The sequence below is a fragment of the Octopus sinensis genome, linkage group LG11 (assembly GCF_006345805.1).
Source record: "Octopus sinensis linkage group LG11, ASM634580v1, whole genome shotgun sequence".
In the NCBI taxonomy this organism is placed as follows: domain Eukaryota; kingdom Metazoa; phylum Mollusca; class Cephalopoda; order Octopoda; family Octopodidae; genus Octopus; species Octopus sinensis.
The window spans coordinates 22,271,458-22,295,424 of record NC_043007.1 but is presented as its reverse complement, the minus strand read 5'-3'; the positions used below and the strand labels follow the sequence as shown (position 1 = coordinate 22,295,424).

Below are 23,967 nucleotides of genomic sequence, written 5' to 3'. Positions count from 1 at the left end.
AGCATGGCCACGGGCAAATGACTGAAACAAGTAAAAGAGAGTAAAAGCAATGCACATGCTTTCATATCTATACATATATACTACATAAATGCAAGAGTCATGTGGCAGATACACAAACAGACACATAATATACACACCTGAGAACCCGTAAGAATGATGGGTTTGCCAAGATTTTCACACATAAACGACAATGCTGAAGCTGTATAAGCCATCGTGTCAGTTCCATGTAGAATAACAAAGCCATCGAAATTCTCATACTCTGCCTGAAATTAAAGAAAAATAATGCTGGTGAGATTATCTCTTGCGAAGACCTGTTGAGGCAAGTGAAATCAAAATCAAAATCAAAATCAAATTCGATGACTGGCATCCGTGCTAGCGGGGTGCAAAGAGCACCATCTGAGCGTGATCGCTGACAGAGCGGCTAACCGGCTTCTGTGCCAGTGACACTTAAAAGGCACCATTCAAGCGTGATCATTACCAACGTTGCCTTACTGGCACTTGTGCCCCGTGCTAGTAGGGTGCTAAGAGCACCATCCGAGCGTGATCGTTGCCAGAGCGGCTAACTGGCTTCTGTGCTGGTGGCATATAAAAGGCACCATTCGAGCGTGATCGTTACCAGCGTCGCCTTACTGGAACCTGTGCCAGTGGCATGTGTAAAAAGATTCGAGCGAGGTCATTACCAGTGCCGCCTGACTGACCCCGTGCCGGAGTCACGTAAAAAGCACCCACTACACTCTCGGAGTGGTTGGCATTAGGAAGAGCATTCATCCATCTGTTGACCTGCTTTCTCTTCTGCGGGTCTTACGAATAGCAAAGGACCATGTTTTGGACTTCTCCCATCTTGCGAGCTCTGGGACGAAGACCATTCGCTCAACAGCAACAGCAACAGTGGCCACACATTATAACTGTGGAAAACACCCGCATCATAACAGTATCAAACTGAAATAAGTGTTAGTGGGGGAGAGGGCAATGTTATAAAATATTGAAATTATTGTATACAGTGCTCAGGTACACCACAACTTGTCAGAAAGTGTGTATAAAGTATATGCAGTAATGTACAAATGTCTGGGAAGCGAACAATGTACGAGTCAGATACATGCTTGCGTGTGTATGGAGGGGAGAAGATCAGGTGTAGTGTTGGCGAATCTCTCAGGAAGCATGGAAGTTTTGAAGGATGCAGTGCTCCGACAACTAACAACTGATGCCGGCAGTTTGTTCCATGCTTCAGCAACTCTCAGCGTGAAAATATGTTTCCTGAAGTCATGGGAGCTGGATGCAGTGCCCCAGCATGGCCAATGTCCAAAGAGCAAAGTGACAAAGAAAATCAAAATACTTATTAGAAAATGGATTATAATAGTTGAACTTACTTTTATATCATTGGCAATCCTAAGCCAAATGTCATATGACATACAGCTTGAGTCAACCAGTGGATCATACTCAATGAATTTCACGTGGATACGGGAGCCTTCCTTTGTTGATCTTTGGAAATAAGATATGTCAATAAATTATAATTATGTACAAGTTTCATGCATCAAACATCATCAGCAGAAAAAGCTGTATTGGATTATATTTCACACATTCGTATTCATCAGGAAACAGGATAGACAGATGGTTGTGGACACTATGTCTTAACTGAGTGAAGACTGAACCACTCAACACAGACTAGTAACTTTACAGTAAGTACTAAACACAGACTAGTAACTTTACAGTAAGTACTAAACACAGACACACAAGACATTCTGGAGAAGGAAGGTAAAATCTGAAAGATCCATCTACGCTAAGAGTTGCTGAAGCATGGAACCACGCTAAGAGTTGCTGAAGCATGGAACAAACTGCCGGCATCAGTTGTTAGTTGTCGGAGCACTGCATCCTTCAAAACTTCCATGCTTTCTGAGATTCGCCAACACTACACCTGATTTTTCTCTCCTCCATACACACACAAGCATGTATCTGACTCATACACAGTTCGCTTTCCAGACATTTGTACATTACTGCATATGCTTTATACGCACTTTTTGACAAGTTGTGGTTCACCTGAGCACTGTATACAATAATTTCATTATTATTATTATTATTATTTATTATTATTATTATTATTATTATTATTATTATTATTATTATTATTATTATTATTTAAACATGGATTCTAGCAGGTTGTAGGTTAGTCATATGGTGTGAAGGAGGGAGAGATATTGATCTATAACATGCAGGACAAGTTTGAGATTTTTTTTAAGCCCACCTACTGTTAGTCATTGATGAAATCAGTGGCTGGAGTAAAAAACAAGCCACACAAAAGGTAATATGGTGGTAGAACAATACTATAGTTAGTTATAAAAACTAGGAAATGGGTCTGGAAAACTTAATGAAAGCAGGGTGCAGGGAACATTATCAGGTGGTTAAATGAGAAATTAGATGCCAGGTATATGTAACATAGAAGGAAACTGAAATAAGAGGTATGCTTTTGTTTAATAATGAAAAGATTAGAAGTTTTAAAGTGCTCTGGATTGCAAAACCGTTTGTCCATGTGAATCAAGACACTTTGGCGCAAAGTGTGTCTAGCATACTTAACCAAACCAATGCTACTGAGGAAGAGGCTTGAAAATGTCACTACAAGAGGTTGCTGAATGTGGAGAAGAATGTAAGGGAGAAAGAAGGACTATCTCAAACAAACTCAAGAGAGGAACCAGTTATTGACCAAAACCTGCTGAAATGTAAGCCACACTTCTCTTCCTGTAATGAAACGCAGCAGTTAAATAACGACTTACCTTCATTAAAGTTTTGTGTTTTAAATTACTGGAAAAATTGATCTCATCAAGAACACATTTACATATATTAAATGCATGCATGAATAGATACATTCATAAATGAATGTTCATAAATAAATATGTATAAACAGACTTAGATATTACAAAAAAAAGTAGCATACATATAGTTTTTATAGAAGCATGATATCCATGCTGAAATTAAAAAATTATACATGAAGCATTTGACAGCACCAACATTCTGCCTGTTTAGTATGGGATGAAACAAAAGTTGACATGTCTCGTTTGAAATACATCTACTCTCGTTTATCATAGGGGTTTGGTCAAAAAAAAAAATGGAAAAAAGAATCAGTGAGAAACGAATCATCTCCCTACACTTTGCAAATTGAACAAATGGTAGATGCATTGGCACCAAACTCGGGGCTCGCAGCAATGGAGCTTCCACTGTCACTTATGTCCTACATCATTTCTACCTTTCCTGTAAAGAGTACACTTGTCAACAAGATTTGTTAGGATCAGGCACCTTCATATTTTTGCTTTCCTGTTCACTGGTCTCATGTTGAAGGGTACATTTTCATTATCCCCATTATAATCATCATGATATAAATCTTTATTTATAAAGCTGAAGTTCTCTGTGTGTGGTAGGTTTGGTAGCCTTCAACTAACATTATCTCCTCCGAGATCCTGCAACGCAAGTTGACCAAAATTGAGAGTATGATAGAAGAAGGCTATCAAATCGAACCATGTTAACACCAAAAATTATTTACATCAAAAAGGTGCTTTTTTTCTATGAAAATCCCTATTTTTTAATGATTTTTTTACTGCTGTGTCACACCATTTTTCGGTGTATTTCAACCAGAAAAATGTTCACTTAAAGAGAATAACAAGCTACATAATGCAAAATTTTTACTTTTCAAAAATTCCAATTCTAAAGGGTCAAAAAGAAAACACACCCGAGCAACACCAGGCTATACTGCTAGTCCATGTAAAATACAAGTGCTAGTCAGTGCATTCTGGGTAGCAGAGCATTGTGGGTTGTAGAGCATTGTGGGTAGTAAGGCATTGTGGGTAGTAGAGCATTGTGATTGCTTGCTGAGGTGTGTTTTTCGTGGTACAAGCAGAATCTTCAGCTGTTTGTCAGTCTGTGTAACATAATACGGATCAATTTGTGATAAGCTTAGCATGGCTTACAATTGAGCGTATCATGTTATCCTGGATCAGTGATGAACGCAGTGATAAACAAGGATACATGTATTGTATTACAAATATCACAATGAAATAATAAATAACAAACATAGCAAGCAAGAAGCTAGAAGAAACATGCTGCCGTTGATTGCTTGCAACTACTCAACGATATACCCCAACCTCTCTGGGGTATATTTAGCAAATTAAAATACAATATTTGAGGAGCGAAAGAAGGAGCGCCTACTTTGTTGTTTGACTATAATTAGAAGCTAAGTCTCTCAAATCACACCCGACTACCTTAAAAAAGGAATGACATATTAATATAATATATAATATAATATAATGAAATTATTGTATAGCCGCAGGAGTGGCTGTGTGGTAAGTAGCTTGCTAACCAACCACATGGTTCTGGGTTCAGTCCCACTGTGTGGCATCTTGGGCAAGTGTCTTCTGCAATAGCTCCGGGCCGACCAATGCCTTCAGACGGAAACTGAAAGAAGCCTGTCGTATATATGTATATATATGTATGTATATGTATGTATGTGTATGTGTTTGTGTGTCTGTGTTTGTCCCCCTAGCATTGCTTGACAACCGATGCTGGTGTGTTTACGTCCCCGTCACTTAGCGGTTCGGCAAAAGAGACCGATAGAATAAGTACTGGGCTTACAAGGAATAAGTCCCAGGTTCGATTTGATCGACTAAAGACGGTGCTCCAGCATGGCCGCAGTCAAATGACTGAAACATGTAAAAGAGTAAAGAGTAAAGAGAGTGCTCAGGTGCACCACAACTTGTCAAAGGTATCATTCTAATTTAATACTTAAATATTAAATTAAATTTAATATCTAATTTAATATTTAAAGGTATCATTCTAACTTAATACAAAAGACCTTCAAACTTTTGATGCTGTGGCTAATTAACAAGTTATTAAAGTCTAGTAATTAGCATATTGTGGAGGCACATGGCCTAGTGGTTAGAGCAGTGGACTCGTGGTCGAGGGATCGTGGGTTCGAATCTCAGACAGGGCAGTGTGTGTGTTTATGAGCGAAACACCTAAGCTCCACGTGGCTCCAGCAGAAGGTAATGGCGAATTTCTGCTGACTCTTTCACCACAACTTTCTCTCACTCCCATCCAGCTGGGGAACACATACTCCTTAGAAACCGGGAAACTGGGCCCATGAGCCTGGCTAGGCTTTAAAAGGGCACATTTATTTATTATGTGGAGACACATGGCCTAGTGGTTAGAGCAGCGGACTCGCAGTCGAGGGATTGCGGGTTCGAATCTCAGACCAGGCAATGTGTGTGTTTATGAGCGAAACACCTAAGCTCCGGCAGAAGGTAATGACGAAACTTCTGCTGACTCTTTTGCCAAAACTTTCTCTCACTCTTTCCTCCTGCATCTTGCAGCTCACCTGCGATGGACTGGTGTCCCGTCCAGGTGGAGAACCTATACGCCAAGGAAACTGGGAAACCGGCCCTAATGAGCCACGCATGGCTTGAGAAGGAACAAACAAATTAGCATATTAGATGCATCCCAATATCAGCAGTCCATATCCAGGAAAAGAAACATTTTTAGTGCATTAAAACATGTAATTTAGATCCAACTTTACTTAAGACCCGAGGGGACTTCCGAGACCCCTTTTTTTTTTATAAAAAATGCATCCTATAAGCCATCAAACTTGGATATTTTAAAATTTTCTATATATATATATAGGCGCAGGAGTGGCTGTGTGGTAAGTAGCTTGCTAACCAACCACATGGTTTCTGGGTTCAGTCCCACTGCGTGGCATCTTGGGCAAGTGTCTTCTGCTATAGCCCCAGGCCGACCAATGCCTTGTGAGTGGATTTGGTAGACGGAAACTGAAAGAAGCCTGTCGTATATATGTATATATATATGTGTGTATATGTTTGTGTGTCTGTGTTTGTCCCCCCTAGCATTGCTTGACAACCGATGCTGGTGTGTTTACGTCCCCGTCACTTAGCGGTTCGGCAAAAGAGACCGATAGAATAAGTATTGGGCTTACAAAGAATAAGTCCCGGGGTCGATTTGATCGACTAAAGGTGGTGCTCCAGCATGACCGCAGTCAAATGACTGAAACAAGTAAAAGAGTAAAGAGAAAAGAGAAAAGAGAGAGATATATAAAAGAGGCTTTGGGTCAAAATTGTTTGCACATTTTGCTACGTCAGAGGTTAACGGCCAGACCAGTGGTCGGATCGAGCTGAAAATTGACACAAGCATAGAAGGCGTGATGAGGCAGAGAGTTGAGTAGGTTAAAACCTGCCATCTGGAAAGATGCGGTTGCTATGGTGAGAAGAGTGACTTTTGCATAAATTGGAGCAGTAGTTATTTAGATATTCGGGGTTTGGGGTATAAATGCCCAAACGGTGTATAATGGGAAAATGATCCGAATTTAACTTCATCCTGAAAAGGAAGAAACTCTAATATTTCAATTTCACATTCGTTGAAAGCATGTGAAATAACATGGAAAAGAAAAAACCCATGAAACAAAGCCCTGTTGCTGGGAAACTAAGAGGTTTCCCAGTGACCCAATGGGTCACAGGTAATCTAGTTATAAATATTTGAGCTATCTACTTAAAGATGTTAACTACATATTTATATTTCGCTTTTGGATTTGGTTTGCAAGATTCTTTATATGAGTTTGTGTATTGAAGCATATTTTGTTGTGTCTGCAGAGAGTCATTTTCTTTTTGTGCCTTATTATGTAACACACTCACCAGTAAAATTTCCACATTTTTCTTATTTTTTGAAAAGGTTGCAAGACACAACGAAAATTTTAGGAAAAGAAAAATAAGAAAAAAATGGAAATTTTACCGGTGAGTGTCTTACATTATAAGGCACAAAAAGAAAATGACTCTCCCCAGACACAATAGAATACATATTTATATATTTGTTGATTCAGTATTAGCTTTTTTTCCCTTTTTTGATTTTATGTTCATTTCATATTTGATGAAATTAAACTAAATTTATATCATCAAGAATAACAATCGCATTATTCAACCTGTATTTTGTAGGACAGAAATCAATACACATCTACAATGATTTCTTCCCTAGACACGAGGCAGTTTTTTGGGGGACTATCATGGCTGCAGCTGACTTAACAACTAGTATCTATTTCATTAGACTCTAAAGATATAAAAAGCTGAGTTGTTATTTCGCCCCAGTTCTTATCTGAATGAGATGACCTATGATCAAAACATTCCAACCACGACCACCACCCTTTAAATCCAGACAGACCAATATCTTTCACTATAGTATTTAATGTATCGGATTTAAGAAAGTGAAAGAGTAAAGCAAGGTCTGTCAAGATCAAGCTTCTGAAAATGATAAATAAGAAAAATCTGAATGTGTCAGATTTAAGAAAGCAATATAGGAAGTTACATGTTAGGTTAAAGGAGGATTAAACTATATAATGCAAGATTCACCCTCTCTCAATCTTAATTTTCACACATGCACGAGTCTACCCTACTTTTTCATTTACCTGTCTAACAAAATTCACACTCTCTCTCTCACTGTCTTACTGTTTCACTCAATCTCTCTATATCTCCATTTTACTTCAGGGTATTTTAATAATTCAAGACATTTAGCAACCAATACACAATACATACATACATATATATATATATATATATATAATATATCTATATATATATAGATATATATATATATGTGTATAAATTGAGATAGGGGTTGTGAGTGCAACCCTCCATGGGATAACATATATCCAATATACTGCTAGTAAAGCACCCAACAAAGTTAATACATAAATGTTAAGAATTGCGATGCAATTAATTCATTTTCTGTATTATATGGGCAAAGGTAAAATGTTTTACCACAAATTAATAATACAAAATAAGAAAATGGAGAAACACACTTTAATCAATGATCAACTACCAGATAATACCCAATCACGTAATTTATTAAACCATTACATATGAACATTAAGGTCAAACATAATAATATAGAACAAAACAATGTACATGAATGATGATTAAGATGTATTTCTCCATTTGCTTATTTTGTATATATATATATATATATTGGTAAAAGCGGTAAGATAACAAAAGAAAGAAAGAGACCTCAATATTATGTAAATAGAGGAAATTTATCTGTAAATATAATATGTGACAATTATTCGGTAGCCAAGATAAAACTCTGAGTTTCGGTTATCTGGCCAGATAACCGAAGAGATGGTGGTGTGGATTTCCACCCTGGCATCCGAAACTCAGAGTTTTATCTTGGCTACTGAATAATTGTCCCATATTATTTTACAGATATATAGATATATATATAACTCCAAGAAAGTTAGGGGTTGTGGGTCCAACCCACTAAGGGATAATATCTATCCAAAATGCTATTGGTATAATACCCAAATTATTAAAACACAAGTGTTTTTATTCATGTTTTTTAATAATTGCTTGTATTCTTATTTTATATGCATAGAATAATATGCTATTTATATGTTATTATAATTATCATTTTAATAAATAAATAAGTTAACATTTTAATGTCCTAAAATTAATGAACCAGCTTCTCCATTTTCTTATTTGCTATGTATATATATATATATATATATATATATATATATATATATGCTCTTTTACTTGTTTTAGTCATTGACTGTGGCCATGCTGGAGCACCGCCTTTTAGACGAGCAAATCGACCCCAGGACTTATTCTCTGGAAGCCCAGTACTTATTCTATCAATCTCTTTTGCTGAACTGCTAAGTTACGGGGACGTAAACACACCACCATCGGTTGTCAAGCGATGTTGGAGAGACAAACACAGACACACAAACGTATACACACACACATACATTATGTATATACACATATATATGCGACAGGCTTCTTTCAGTTTCCGTCTACCAAATCCACTCACAAGGCTTTGGTCAGCTCAAGGCTATAGTAGAAGACACTTGCCCAAGGTGCCATGCAGTGGGACTGAACCCGGAACCATGTGGTTGGTAAGCAAGCTACTTACCACACAGCCACTCCTGCACCAATGATCTTTTCAGATCATTGCGACATCATTTAGAGACAATTGTGATAAGCTTAAAAATGATAGAGTGTTTCTATGCTTTGGAACCTGAAGAATTTTATGCCTGAGAAATAAACTATTTGCCAAAAAGCTGGAATTATATTATGAATCATGAAGGGAAATCTTATCTTGATTAACTATATTCACTGAGACCAAAGAAGCATCTGTTTCTTTTCCATCTTAAAGGGCTTTCTTTGTTGTTAGTTGCTTCTCGAGCCATGGCTGGGTCATAAGGGCCGGTTTCCCAGTTTCATTGGTGTATAGGTTCCCCACCTGGACGGGACACCGTCCATCGCAGGTGAGCTGCAAAATGCAGGAGGAAAGAGTGAGAGAAAGTTGTGGCAAAAGAGTCAGCAGAATTTTTGCCATTACCCACTGCCGGAGCCACGTGGAGCTTAGGTGTTTCACTCATAAACACACACATCGCCCCGTCTGAGATTTGAACCCATGATCCCTCGACCGCGAGTCCGCTGCTCTAACCACTAGGCCATGTGCCTCCACCAAAGGGCTTTCTTTCAGACCTAATATACATATATGTGTGCATGCGTGCATGTGTGTGTGTGTGTGTGTGTGTGTGTGAATATACATTAGCATATGTGTTAAGTTGTATCTATCAGACGTCTAATCAATAATTCAAGGAAACAAAAACGGTGGAAGCAAACAAACAAATATGACAGAAGACAAAGAAATGATAATAGCAGCAGCATTATTAGTACAGGGGTGGGGAGAGGAAGAAGAAACCAAAAACTGAAGACACTAAATTACTTTGCTATAGTTATATTAAAAACAAACTGCAACCATTCTAGGTTATCTAATGATTGTAATTAATGATAATGAGTTCTTAATTATTGTCACAAAGAGTAACATGTGAGAATATATTTCACTGAGAGGTTACGCTAATTTTGGAAATAATAATAATAATAATGATAATAATAATAATGATAATAATAATAATAATAATAATAATAATAATAATAATAATAATAATAATAATAATAATCACCCTTTTCAAGCCTAGCCAGGCTCATGGGCCCAGTTTCCCGGTTTCTGTGGCGTATGTGTTCCCCCCAGTTGGACGGGACGCCAGTCCACCACAGTGTTACTCAAAAAACAGGAAGAGACAGCGAGAGAAAATTGTGGCAAAAGAGTAGAACAGGGGTCGCCACCACCCCCTGCCGAAGCCTCGTGGAGCTTTTAGGTGTTTTCACTCTATAAACACACACAACACCCGGTCTGGGAATCAAAACTGCGATCCTATGACCGTGAGTCTGCTGCCCTAACCACTGGGCCATTGCGCTTCCACAATAATAATAATAATGATAATAATAATAATAATATAATAATAATAATAATAATAATAATAATAATAATAATAATAATATGATGATAATATAATAATAATAATAATAATAATAATAATAATAATAATAATAATAATAATAATGATAATAATAATAATTTCTATGTAATCTCAGGTTTTAAAACAAACATAATTTTCTTATGTTTCTTAAACATTCTCTAGAACAACATTATGTATAAAACTAAATATATGGCACCCTAGGCATAACACTAACATGAACTTCCAACTTGTTGTTTCTTGAGGTCTCTGGGTGAGACTTGGAGCCAACTTGTACAAATGTAAAGCAAAAGTCAAACATACAATAATGATGATAATAATGATGATGATGTTGATAATAATGATGATGATAATAATAATAATCCAGTACTGGCTAGACAAATCTGATCTGTAGTAGAGGTAAAACTAGAAAGAAAGAAATGGGAGGAAAAAAAATCAAACATTAGTGCAAATAAATGCAATTAAGTGTCAATAGAAGGCTGGAGAAAGTATTTGTCATGCTTGAAAAAGGAAACAAAGTCGTGTTTTATTTGAGGTTTTTACCCACAGCTGAAAACTTCCATTTTGGTGCCAGTTGCTAATCTTAGCATTGTTGCACTCCTCCGGTCTGATAAAACAGACACATAGATAGATAGACAAGAAGTGGAAAAAGAGAGAAACAAGAAAGATTTCTTTTAATAAAAGTTCAAAAGTTCAAATGGTGATGTGTTGTGATGATGGTGATGGTGGTGGTTGTGGTGATGGTGATGGTGGTGGTTGTAACAGACAACAATAGACAAGAAAGAAGGAAATCTACAAAGGGAAAAAGCAAAACTACATGTGTGTATATATATAAATATATAGGGAGAGTTTACAAAAAAAAAACAAAAGACGAAGACAGGTGGTGTACAAAACAAACAGATGTATTAGTATAACGCTCAGGAACAGAAAAAGTATTTTACATTTTGAGCCTACGCTCTTCTACAGAAAGGTACACAGAAAAAACAAGGAGAGAAAAAAATGTGCATATATATATATATATATATATATATATATGCATGCATTTGTTGAGTATATAAACAGTTTGGGTGCTTGTTTCTCTGGAGATTGTCAGAATGATGTGGACACCTCTGATGATGAACATAATAAGGGTCAAACATTGATTAGGTTGTTCATCCTTTTTCAGTCTGCAGAGAAATGGCTAAAATTTGCCCTGTTTATAATTATACCATAATTATATATATATGTGTGTTGTGTGTGTGTGTGTGTGTGTGTGTGTGTGTGTGTATATGTATAATATATATATATATATATATATATATATTATAATATAATATATAGATATATATGATATATCTATCTATCTATCTCTATCTATCTATCTCTCTCTCCTCTATATATATATATATATATTTATAAAAATATATATATATACATGTATATGTATATGTATAATTAGATGAATATGGTACTTAAGTTAAAGGCACCAGAATTTTGTATGGTATTATCCATATAAATCAAATGGGGTGATTATAATCAAAATAAGCAACATGGATATCCAAGGTAGTGTAATACAATCGTTTCATGCTACTTCATTTTATTAAACACTGTAAGTACTACATCATTTTTAAAATGTCGAGCAATCTTCAGCCACATAAAGAATTTTTTAATTAAACGGACAATGCACATTTTTATACTTATTTCATTTACCAACATTACAAAAAGTGTAGATATATAGACAGAGAGGTTAATTTCATCAATAAGAACATGGTGGTAGTATGTTGTTCTCCATCTGTGGATTTTTTATCCCTGAGTTCACTTTGTTATTTAGTGGGGAAGGGGCTTCTAGTCTTAGTGGGGAAGGGGTTTCTAGACTTGGTTCAATGGAGACAAAGAAGAATTTTTCTATTTATAGATAGAGGAAGGTCTAATACAAATGTCAAAGCCATAAATCCATCCTCATTTTGAGGAATTTAACTTAGACATATTTGAGTGTATTATAGCAATAGTTAGTAGGCTGAAGTTAGTTGGGTAGGGAGAATAGAGACTACTAATGTTCTAGAGGTTTTCAATGTCCCTTACCATTTAACAGCCATAATTCTGCTTGTGAATTTGAAATAAATATCCTTTAGATAATTTTGCAAAGGATTCCAATAAATTTTAGTATCTTATATAGGGATAGAAAATATAGAAATCATTTCATATTTATATAAATATATATATCCATTTCTATTAATATAGAATCATAGTTAGTTAATAAATAGTGATTTATTTTATTAATGAGTTAAATTAAAAGAATATTCTAGACATAATATTTACTAACAGTAAAAAAAGAACCTAATCAATTTAGCACATATATCAGGAGTCAATAAGATATATTAAAAAGTAATAGAAGGAAGGTAATCAAGATGAACCAAATAATTTCCCTAGATATATAGAATTTTTTTCAATCCCATATAAAAATGATTGTACTACACTTCCTTGGATATCCTTGTTGCTTATTTTGATTATTATATATATAATTATATATGTATACAACAACACACACAATATATATATTATATAATATTCATATATATATATATGATAGTATATTATATCGCTATATACATATATATGACATAACAACACTCTTGAAGGTCAGGGAAAGCAAGTTAATGAACCAATAATTTGTCGAAGAAGATTCTGCGTGCATACAGGTGGAATTCAGATTAACAAGAGACTGACTCAACCAAAGATATTATAAAATATATATATATATATATATATATATATCTAAAAAGAAGGGTTCTGTAGGTGTTGAACAGAGTTGAATCATGAATGCATCCATGATATTCCAATATATATATATATATAACTTATAAACAACGGCAAAAGAAAAAAATTTCTAATACCAAATATGCCAAAACTAGACACATCGTCCATAACCATATAATTTATCACTATAAGCATGTATCTTTTCCATGGGTATGAATAAGTATTTCATTTATTTCTTTGCCCCATTTATCACTGATGAAGAGAAGGTTCTTATGAACTAACTTTGAAATTGGGTCCCATATGATAATAACGGAATTTTTTAGAAATTTCTGTCGGCTTTCTTTGAGACACATGCTTATAGTGATGAATTATATGGTTATGGACGATGTGTCTAGTTTCAGCATATTTGGCATTAGAAATTTTTTTCTTTTGCCCTTGTTTATAAGTTGTTTATAAATTTAACCTTTAAAGGTATTTTTTAATATGCTGGCCTTTGATAAAAATTTTTTGAAAAGTTTTATCCAATTGTATAGGTATATATATAAATGATTAGGGGAGTTACTTTTCTCCATTATTCATCTTCATGTAATATACAGTTCTATCATACAATGCTAAGCTAAATATACATATTGATGTAAAATTTATGTATTAATTTTGAATGTTGAAATTAATAATATCACATTATTATGAAATATTATGAAACAGCTGTTACCACATATAAATTCCATTGAGATGATAAATCTGTACTCACCTCCCTTCCCTCCTGATTTTATGCCATTATATATACATACATATATAAGGGGGTGCTGAAAAGTCCCTGACTTTGGGTAAAAGAAAATACAGAAGGGTCAATTAATTATGATTTTATTGAACATATTCCCAGCTCAGATTCACACACTTATTGCAGAGGTCCTTCAGCTTTTTCTAAGCCCTGTAAAAGAACTTGGAAAAACAAGCCTTTCACAATACCCTTAAAACCAGGAAATTTTCAGCACCCCCTTGTATGCATCTGTCTGTCTGTCTCTTTCTCTCTCTCTCTCAACATCTCTCTATATATAAATGGCAAAATGTCTGTGTGTGTATGTATCCTTTATACAAATCCACAATTTTTCAGTTAGAGGGCTCGCACTTTCTATGGTCAATCAAAACCGTCCAAGGTGGTTGTGAAGATCTTCTCATTTCCCACTTACCCCTGAAAGCCATTTTTAAAAAATCGATAAACCGACCCCTTATGTTTCAGGTAACAAAGGTCTTTAATACAAGGGATGTAACTCACTTAATCCAGGAGTTTAATCTAAAGATATTAAACCATAGCAAGGGAAATAACTCTTTAAAGCTCTGCATTTCCCTCCCTTCGTTATGTATCACACCTCAATACTGTACCAGACCAATTTATCCAATTTAGGACCGGAACTGTCCCGGATTTCTGGATTTTCCAGTTTCCCAGAGAATTTCTAAATATTTGCTTAAAATCTCTATATCTATAAATGGCAAAATGTCTATTTTTTGATTGGACGGAGATAATGTTACACCCGATAGATATATATAAAATAGATATATAAAGATAAATAGATAAAGACAGGCATAAACACATGGCAGGGGTCTATCAATACCACACACATTTTAATTCTTTACACAGACATTGATATCTAATTAATAGTGAATTTGGTAGACACAAACTGAGAAGAAATTCATTGTGTGCGAGTGACTGTGTGTATGTGCATGCATGTGAGTGTGTGTGTGCGCGCATGTTTGTGTGTGTGTGTGCATGCGTGCGTTTCTGTCCCTTTGTCTTGGCATAGCAACTAAATTGTAAAGAAACATCACCATCACATGAGCAGTGTTGTCTGATGAAGTTGTCTCGAACAATGACGAAAATACTTCTTGGAAACAGGGGATGGTTTGTGACAGGAAGAGCATCCAGCCACAGAAAAATCCCCCCTTGGTGAATCCCTTCTGATCTATGCATACATGGAAAAGTAGATGTAATGAAGACAATGTAATTTTCAGAAATCATAGAATTACTCACCCAAGTACAAAGTTGGAATTTTGTTCCTCATCAACAAAGAACTTTTGTCCATACTCGTAATCGTGGAATCTGTCTTTCAGTGCATTAAACAGGAAATCTTGCACTGGGACATAACCTAGGGAAAAAAAAAAGATATAACATCATTGAAGTGTTGCTGCGTTTTAGTGCCAGGTCAACCCCCATCAAACAGACCTGTGATCAAAGGCAGTCCGGCCATGACCATCTTATATTTTAAAAGTTATGGCTAGTACATTAACTCTTTTGAAATTAATAAATCAAAAGTGGCAAGCTGGCAGAATTGTTAGCATGCTGAGAAAAATACCTAGTGGCATTTTGTCCATCTTTACATTCCAAGTTCAAATTCCACCGAGGGCATTTCATCCTTTCGGGGTCAATAAAATAAGTATCAATTGAGCACTGGGGTCAATGTAATCGATTTATCCCCTCCCTCAAAATTGCTGGCCTTGTGCCAAAATTTGAAAGCGATATTAACCCACCTGAGACCACTCCTAGTTCTGCAACAAATTTCCAGTTACAAAATCATCTAAAAAAAATTTTCAATCAAAGTTTCATGTTAATTTGTTTCAAACAAAATAATAATGACAGAATTATTTTTGGAATTTCTGGATAATTTACAGCACTTGTTCCGGCACCATGTAAAGAAATACCTATGCTGAGGTCCATGTGAATAAGCGCTTGTGCTGACACTGCAGGAAAAGCACCCAGCACCCTCTGTAAAGTGGTTGGCATTAGGAAGGGCATTGTAGAATGACTGTGCAAAGGAGAGGTGATGATGAATGGCTCCTTTGATACATCACACAGTTGATTACAATCATCATCATCATCATTTAACATCCGCTTTTCTTTTGCTGTGGGAAGTGAAGACACCTTCAGAGATGCTTTTACAAAAGATAATTTGTCAGATTTTCTGAATTTTTTCACATATTTTTATTCTTGTAAAAAGCACCATCCGAACGTGGACAATGCCAGCACTGCCTTGACTGGCTTCTGTGCGGGTGGCATGTAAAAAGCACCAACCGATCGTGGCCGTTGCCAACCTCCCCTGGCACCTGTGCCGGTAGCACGTAAAAAGCACCCACTACACTCATGGAGTGGTTGGCATTAGGAAGGGCATCCAGCTGTAGAAACACTGCCAGATCAGACCGGAGCCTGGTGCAGCCTCCTGGCTTCCCAAACCCGGTCGAACTGTCCAACCCATACTAGCATGGAAAACAGACGTTAAATGATGATGATGATGATTTGATTGTGACCATACTAGAGCCCCAGTGAAACAAATCGATCCCAGGACTTATTTCTTAAGCCTAGTACTTAGTTTATCAGTCTCTTTTGTTGAACTGCTAAGCAATGGGGACATAAACACACCAACACAGAAACACGCACATGCATAGATCTACACACACAAACACACACACACACACATATATACAACAGGCTTCTTTCAGTTTCTGTCTACCAAATCCACTCACAACGCTTTGGTCAACCCAAGGCTACTGTAGAAGATAGCCAAGGTGCCACACAGTGAGACTGAACTCAGAACCATGTGGTCGGGAAGCCAGCTTCTTACCACACAGCCACACCTCCACCTTCATTTCACTAAATATCTCTTAATAACACAAGAATTAAGGTATTTTAGTGGTGGATATAAAAACAGTACCTACAGGAAATATTGATAAAGCATTGCAGAAAATACCAATTCTAAATTTTTTTTTCGTTTTTGTTTTTTGTTTTAGTGAATAATTAACATCATTACGGTAACGACCATGAAATTCAATTACATTGTCAAGGAGTATAGGCGTAAGAGTGGCTGTGTGGTAAGTAGCTTGCTTACCAACCACATGGTTCCGGGTTCAGCCCCACTGCATGGCACCTTCTACTATAGCTTCGGACCCTACACAAAGCCTTGTGAGTGGATTTGGTAGACGGAAACTGAAGAAGCCCGTCGTATATATGTATGTATGTATATATGTATTATATATATATATATATATATATATATATATATATATATATATATATATGTATATATATATATATATATATATATATATATATATATATATATATATATATATATATTATATTATGTATGCATGTCTGTATATGTTTGTTTGTCTGTGTTTGTCCCCCCAACATCGCTTGACAACCGATGCTGGTGTGTTTACGTCCCCATAACTTAGCGGTTTGGCAAAGAGACCAATAGAATAAGTCCCGGGGTCGATTTGCTCAACTAAAGGCGGTGCTCCAGCATGGCCACAGTCAGATGACTGAAACAAGTAAAAGAGCAAAAGAGAGTTAATGAAATACAAATATAGTGTGTCGTTCATGGATGATAGACAGAAGCCATGGAGAATCTTGAATGGTAAGCAGATGCTGTTTGGTTGTCAGACATATTTATCCAGAAATTAAATCTTTTATACTAAACTGTAATCCTAGATTAAAGGCAGATCAAGAATTCTTACTTGGCAGCTGGAGTATTGCCAAGCGCTCACAGCTCATTACCAGTAAAACAATATGGTCAGTGCAATATTTATCTTTGCTAGTGAAGGGTACAAGCAATGATACCCTGGGGTATACTGCTTTGAATGTATAAAAGACTCTTCTCAATTTAATATAGTAGAACATTTAGTATATGTGTGTATATATATATATATATATATATATATATATATATATATATATATATAACTTTATTTTGCAAAAACTGTCCGACAAACGGAAACGGGAAACTCAGAGACAGTTTTTGTTGAATTTTCTGCTGCTTTAATAAAGCATATTACTATACTCTACCCTGTGTTGAGTACTCGTTTTTTCTACCATTGTTTCACATTTATGTGTGTACTCACTCCGGTATATATCATCATCATCATCATTTAACGTCCGCTTTCCATGCTATCATGGGTTGGACGGTTCAACTGGGTCTGAGGAGCCCGAAGGCTGCACCAGGCCCAGTCAGATCTGGCAGGGTTTCCTACCAGCTTGATGCCCTTCCTAACGCCACCACTCCGAGAGTGTAGTGGGTGATTTTATGTGCCACCAACACATGCCAGACAAGGCTGGCGAACGCCACGCTCGGATGGTGTTTTTATGTGCCACCGACACAGGTGCCAGATGAGGCTGATATATATATATATAGGCGGCGAGCTGGTAGAAACGTTAGCACGCTGGGCGAAATTCGTAGCAGTATTTCGTCTGTCGTTACGTTCCGAGTTCAAATTCCGCCGAGGTTGACTTTGCCTTTCATCCTTTCGGGGTCGATAAATTAAGTACCAGTTACGCACTGGGGTCGATGTAATCGACTTAATCCCTTTGTCTGTTCTTGTTTGTCCCCTCTATGTTTAGCCCCTTGTGGGTAGTAAAGAAATATATATATATATATATATATATATATATGTGTGTGTGTGTGTGTGTGTGTGTGTGTGTGTGTATATATATTACCTGTTATATACATTATATTATTTTTGTAATTTACTTAATCTTTACTTTTTACAGTAAAACAATATGGTCAGTGCAATATTTATCTTTGCTAGTGAAGGGTACAAGCAATGATACCCTGGGGTATACTGCTTTGAATGTATAAAAGACTCTTCCCAAAAGGAATTTCCAATCAAAGACTATTGATGACTTCTAAAAATCCTGGTCTGGCACTGCTACAGAGAGTGCTATTTGTACAGAATAAGCTTTTCAGGTATGGTTGTACTTTTAGTTAGATATATTCAGGATGAAACCTGAAACTAGCAGAAGAAAAAAAAACTTTAGCCAAACACTAATTCTAAGCACTAATTCATGGAACTGTAATCTGCAGAATTTATGTCAAATAGCTGTTATAGGTTTTAGACAAACCTGGCTGCCATCCAAGTACATTGCATAGAATACCCTACTTCCTTTCTTTTGCAAGAAGTGGCATGTAAAATCCCTCTGATGGCCTATTGTGAAAGAGATAGTAGAGTGCTGCTCTAAGATGAAGGAATTGAAGTCAAATAATTTTTCATAAAGTACCTCATGGACACACAGACAAAAAGTGTAAACGGAATAGTTAATTTTTATGTAAAGTAGGTAAGTATAGGCGTGGGAGTGGCTGTGTGGTAAGTAGCTTGCTTACGAACCACATGGTTCCGGGTTCAGTCCCGCTGCGTGGCACCTTGGGCAAGTGTCTTCTTCTATAGCCTCGGGCTGACCTAAGCTTTGTGAGTGGATTTGGTAGACGGAAACTGAAAGAAGCCAGTATGTGTATATGTTTGTACCCCCACATCGCTTGACAACCGATGCTGGTGTGTTTACGTTCCCGTAACTTAGTGGTTCGGCAAAAGAGACCGATAGAATAAGTACTAGGCTTACAAAGAATAAGTCCTGGGATCAATTTGCTCGACTAAAAGGTGGTGCTCCAGCATGGCCACAGTCAAATGACTGAAACAAGTAAAGAGAGTAAAGAGTATAGTAAATAAATAATAAATGCACCCTTTTAAAGCCTAGCCAGGCTCATGGGATTGGTTTCCCGGTTTCTATGGTGTATGTGTTCCCCAGCTGGACAGGACACCGGTCCATCACAGCGTTACTCATTTTTGCCAGCTGAGTGGACTGGAGCAACGTGAAATGAAGTGTTTCGCTCAAGAACACAACGCGTCGCCCAGTCCAGGAATCGAAATCATAATCTTACGATCGTGATGCTGACACCCTAACCACTAAGCCACGCACCTCCACATAAGTATAGTAAATACGGTGTGGGTAAAATGACCAACGCTTCAGTTTGACTTGAGGTGGGAGAGGGTAATATGTCCATTGGTGGTTAGAATTTCCAAGTATCCCCCTCTTCCAGAGTGAAATCCAATATGTGTAATGTGTGTGTGTGTGTACATGCAAACGTACACACACACACACACACACACACACATATATATTAGGTTTCTTTCAGTTTCTTGTCAGATCAATGTTCCCCACTTTTAATCCTTATTACCGACGTATGAGTGTGTGTATATATATTTATGAAGCTAGTATGCTCCACTGGATGTGTAATGTCAGTGTGCAATGCACGACAGAGCGTAAGCACTCTGAGAGAAAAGTTGGACATAAGAAGCATCAGATGTGGCATGCAAGAGAGATGGACTGTGCTGGAAGTGTCATGTGTTACATACAAATGAAGATGGCTCTGTGGAGAAGTGTCATACCCTAACAGTGGAGGGAACCTGTGGAAGAGGAAGACCCAAGAAGACATGGGATGAGGTGGTGAAGAACGACCTTTGAATGTTGGGCCTCACAAAGGCAATGACAAGTGACCGAGACCTTTGGAGATGTTCTGTGCTTGAGGACACCCAGCAAGCCAAGTGAGACCGTAACCATGGCCTATGCCAATGTGGCATAACTGTCCCATTTAAATGGCGCAGGAGTGGCTGTGTGGTAAGTAGCTTGCTTACCAACCACATGGTTCCAGGTTCAAACCCACTGCGTGGCACCTTGGGCAAGTGTCTTCTACTATAGCCTCGGTCTGACCAAAGCCTTGTGAGTGGATTTGGTAGACGGAAACTGAAAGAAGCCTGTCATATATATGTATATATATATATATATATGTGTGTGTGTGTGTTTGTGTGTCTGTGTTTGTCCCCCTAGCATTGCTTGACAACCTATGCTGGTGTGTTTATTCCCATCACTTAGCGGTTCGGCAAAGAGACCGATGGAATAGTACTGGGCTACAAAGAATAGTTCCGGGGTCGGTTGCTCGACTAAAGGCAGTGCTCCAGCATGGCCGCAGTCAACTGACTGAAACAAGTAAAAGAGTAAAAGAGAGTAAAAAGTAATCGTTGGGCAATATGCTGTGCCTGTGAAGACTTGTTGAACCAAGTGAAATTATAGTCGTGGCCGATGACTGGCACACGCGCTAGTGGCACGTAAAAAGCACCATTAGAACAGTGCGACCTAACTGGGTCCCGTGCTGATGGCATATAAAAAGCACCATTCAAGCATGGCCGATGCCAGTGCTACCTGACTGGCACCTGTGCCAGTGGCATGTAAGAAGCACCCACTACACTCTTGAAGTGGTTGGTGTTGGATGGGCATCCAGCTGTGAAGCTTGCTAAATCAGATTGGAGCACGGTGCAGCTTCTCTGCTTGCCAATCTTCAGTCAAACCATCCAACTCATGCCAGCATGGAAAGCAGACGTTAAATGATGATGATGATAATGATGATGATGATGTATGTATACAAGTTCATACATGGGTCTAACCCATGCCAGCATGGACAACAGACAATAAATGATGATGATGGTAATGATATATATACCATGTATGTGTATACATATCACCATGATCACCGTGATCGACCAAGCTATCAGATGTTGCTACACATCGCTGGTCGCAATGCGCTTCGCATTGTTTTAGCCTTCAAATGACGCCACCCCACTGGCCAACAGAAGAAAGAGTGAGAGAAAGTTGTGGTGAAAGAGTACAGCAGGGATCACCACCATCCCCTGCGGAGCCTCGTGGAGCTTTTAGGTGTTTTCGCTCAATAAACACTCACAACGCCCGGTCTGGGAATCGAAACCGCGATCCTATGACCGCGAGTCCGCTGCCCTAACCTCTGGGCCATTGCGCCTCCACACTGACATATATACATATATACGATGGGCTTCCTTCAGTTTCTGTTTACCAAATCCACTCACAAGGCTTTGGTCGGCTTGAGGCTATACAGCAGGGATCACCACCACACCCTGCCAGAGCCTCATGGAGCTTTAGGTGTTTTTTGCTCAATAAACACTCATAACGCCCGGTCTGGGAATCGAAACCGCGATCCTACGACCGCAAGTCCACTACCCTAACCACTGGGCCATTGTGCCTCCACATGTGTGTATATATATACATATATATAAATTAGAAAAAAACCACTTTTTATCAATTCAATAATGAAAAATTAAATTACACCATCTAGAAAATTACATATTATAGAAAAATTTAATATAAAATAAAAAATATAACGATGATTAAGTAATGTGCAAAATAATAAATAAAACATATATATTTGGTAGAATAACAAATATATATATATATAGTTAATCCAAACAAGAAAACACAAAAAACACACAAAAAAACAACAACGCGAGGACGTGGAACAAATATAGTATTATTGGACACTCAGGGAAGAAGGAAAGAAGGAGGGTTTAACGTTTCGAGCGGAGCTCTTCGTCGGAAACATAGGAGAAGGAAAGATCCCGAGAAGGGAAGACAGAGGAAAAAAAATCACCAACAGTACACATGAGATCACATATGTATATATATATATATGTATGTATATATATGTGTGTGTATGTACATACATATGTAATATCTATACATATATACATACATACATACAGAAGAGTTTGTCTATCTACAGACATAATGCAGGGCTAATTGTATTGTGTAGCTGAGTCAGTATGTGTGTGTGTGTGTGTGTGTGTGTGTGCGTGTGTGCGCGCATGTGTGTGTACAGGTCTGTGTTTATACATACATAACGTATTGGTTACAATTTGTTTACGACAGTGTACATGAATAATTTTGGTGTTGGTGTTGGTGTTGCCCTTGAGTAAATTAGAAGAAAACAAACAAACAATCGTTATCATCAACATCCTGATCTTCATTGTTTTTTATTCATAACAGTGGTGGCACTGGTAGCAGTAGGAGGGTGGTGGTGGGATGGCAGAAATACTGGTGGTGGTGGTGGTGGTAGTAGTAGTTGTGATGGTAGTGGTACTGGTAGTGGTGATGATAGTGGCTATTGTAGTGGTGGTGGTGGTGGTGATAGTAGCAAAAGTGGTGGTGATGGGGGGGTGACAGTAGTAGCAACAGTGGCAGTGGCAGTGGTGGTGGTGGTGGTGGTGGTGGTGGTAGTAGTAGTAGTAGTAGTAGTAGTAGTGGTATTGGTGGTGGTGGTGATAGTAGCAAAAGTGGTGGTGATGGGAGGGGCGTGACAGTAGTTGCAGTAGTGGCAGTGGTGGTAGTAGTAGTAATGGTGGTGGTGGTGGTGTGGTGGTGGTGGAATAGTAGCAAAAGTGGTGGTGATGGGGAGGGCGTGACAGTAGTTGCAGCAGTGGCAGTGGCAGTGGTGGTGGTAGTAGTAGTAGTAGTAGTAGTGGTGGTGGTAGTAGTATAGTAGTAGTAGTAGTAGTAGTAGTAGTAGTAGTAGTAGTGGTAGTGGTGGTGGTGGTAGTAGTAGTAGTAGTAGTAGTGGTAGTGGTGGTGGTGGTGGTGGTGGTGGTGGTGGTGGTAGCAGAAGTATTAGCAGCAGCAGCAATATCCCAAACAGAACTTGTTTACCGAATCTAATGCAGAACAATTCACAAACACCGCAGGGAGATAACCTATTTGTCCCGACCATGGTCACCTCAGCCACAAAAATACCACATACTATCTTTTCAGGTTTGATTAAACGTGTTACGCTCATTATGAATGCAAACCAGCTTTTCGAGACTAATTTTTTATGCTGATTTCAAAATTTCATTCCATTTGTATGCAGCAAGTGTCAGGTTTTCAGTAGATACATGCAAATATTTACATATTTGTATATATGAAATCATTAACGTAATAAATAAGCACATGTTACTTTTAGAAAGAAAACGAGTTTATTGAGTTCTACAAAGAGTGAATACACAAAAAAATAGGTAAGACAAAACATTAAAGTTTGAACAACAGAGTTAGAAACGTTGTGATTTGGATTTCCTGTGGTGTTCCTGATCTGGATTCTGCAATTACATAACCCTTCCCTCCTCGTCACCCAAATTGTGCCCAAGATTCCAGAACCCGCACTAAAGAAAAAAAAAGAAGAGAAAATCTCATTCAATTTTTGTTCCCCTCAGTA

General features: G+C 37.6%; 1 protein-coding gene across 3 annotated transcripts in view; it reads right to left on the bottom strand.

Annotated features, from left to right (window-relative positions):
- LOC115217061 (L-asparaginase 1) overlaps positions 1-23,967 on the bottom strand; it is a 61,196-nt gene that overhangs the window by 22,050 nt on the left and 15,179 nt on the right. For 2 of the 3 annotated variants that reach the window (XR_005001179.1, XM_036507221.1), the window contains exons 2-5: positions 15,126-15,240; positions 10,908-10,967; positions 1,368-1,479; positions 138-263 (exon numbers count right to left, since the gene is read on the bottom strand). Coding sequence is in view for 2 of the 3 variants with exons in the window: in XM_036507221.1 (XP_036363114.1) it covers positions 138-263; positions 1,368-1,479; positions 10,908-10,967; positions 15,126-15,240 (413 nt within the window). In the remaining variant the exon portion in view is untranslated. The remainder of the gene's footprint in view (positions 1-137; positions 264-1,367; positions 1,480-10,907; positions 10,968-15,125; positions 15,241-23,967) is intronic. The other variant, XM_029786646.2, reaches the window with a different exon arrangement.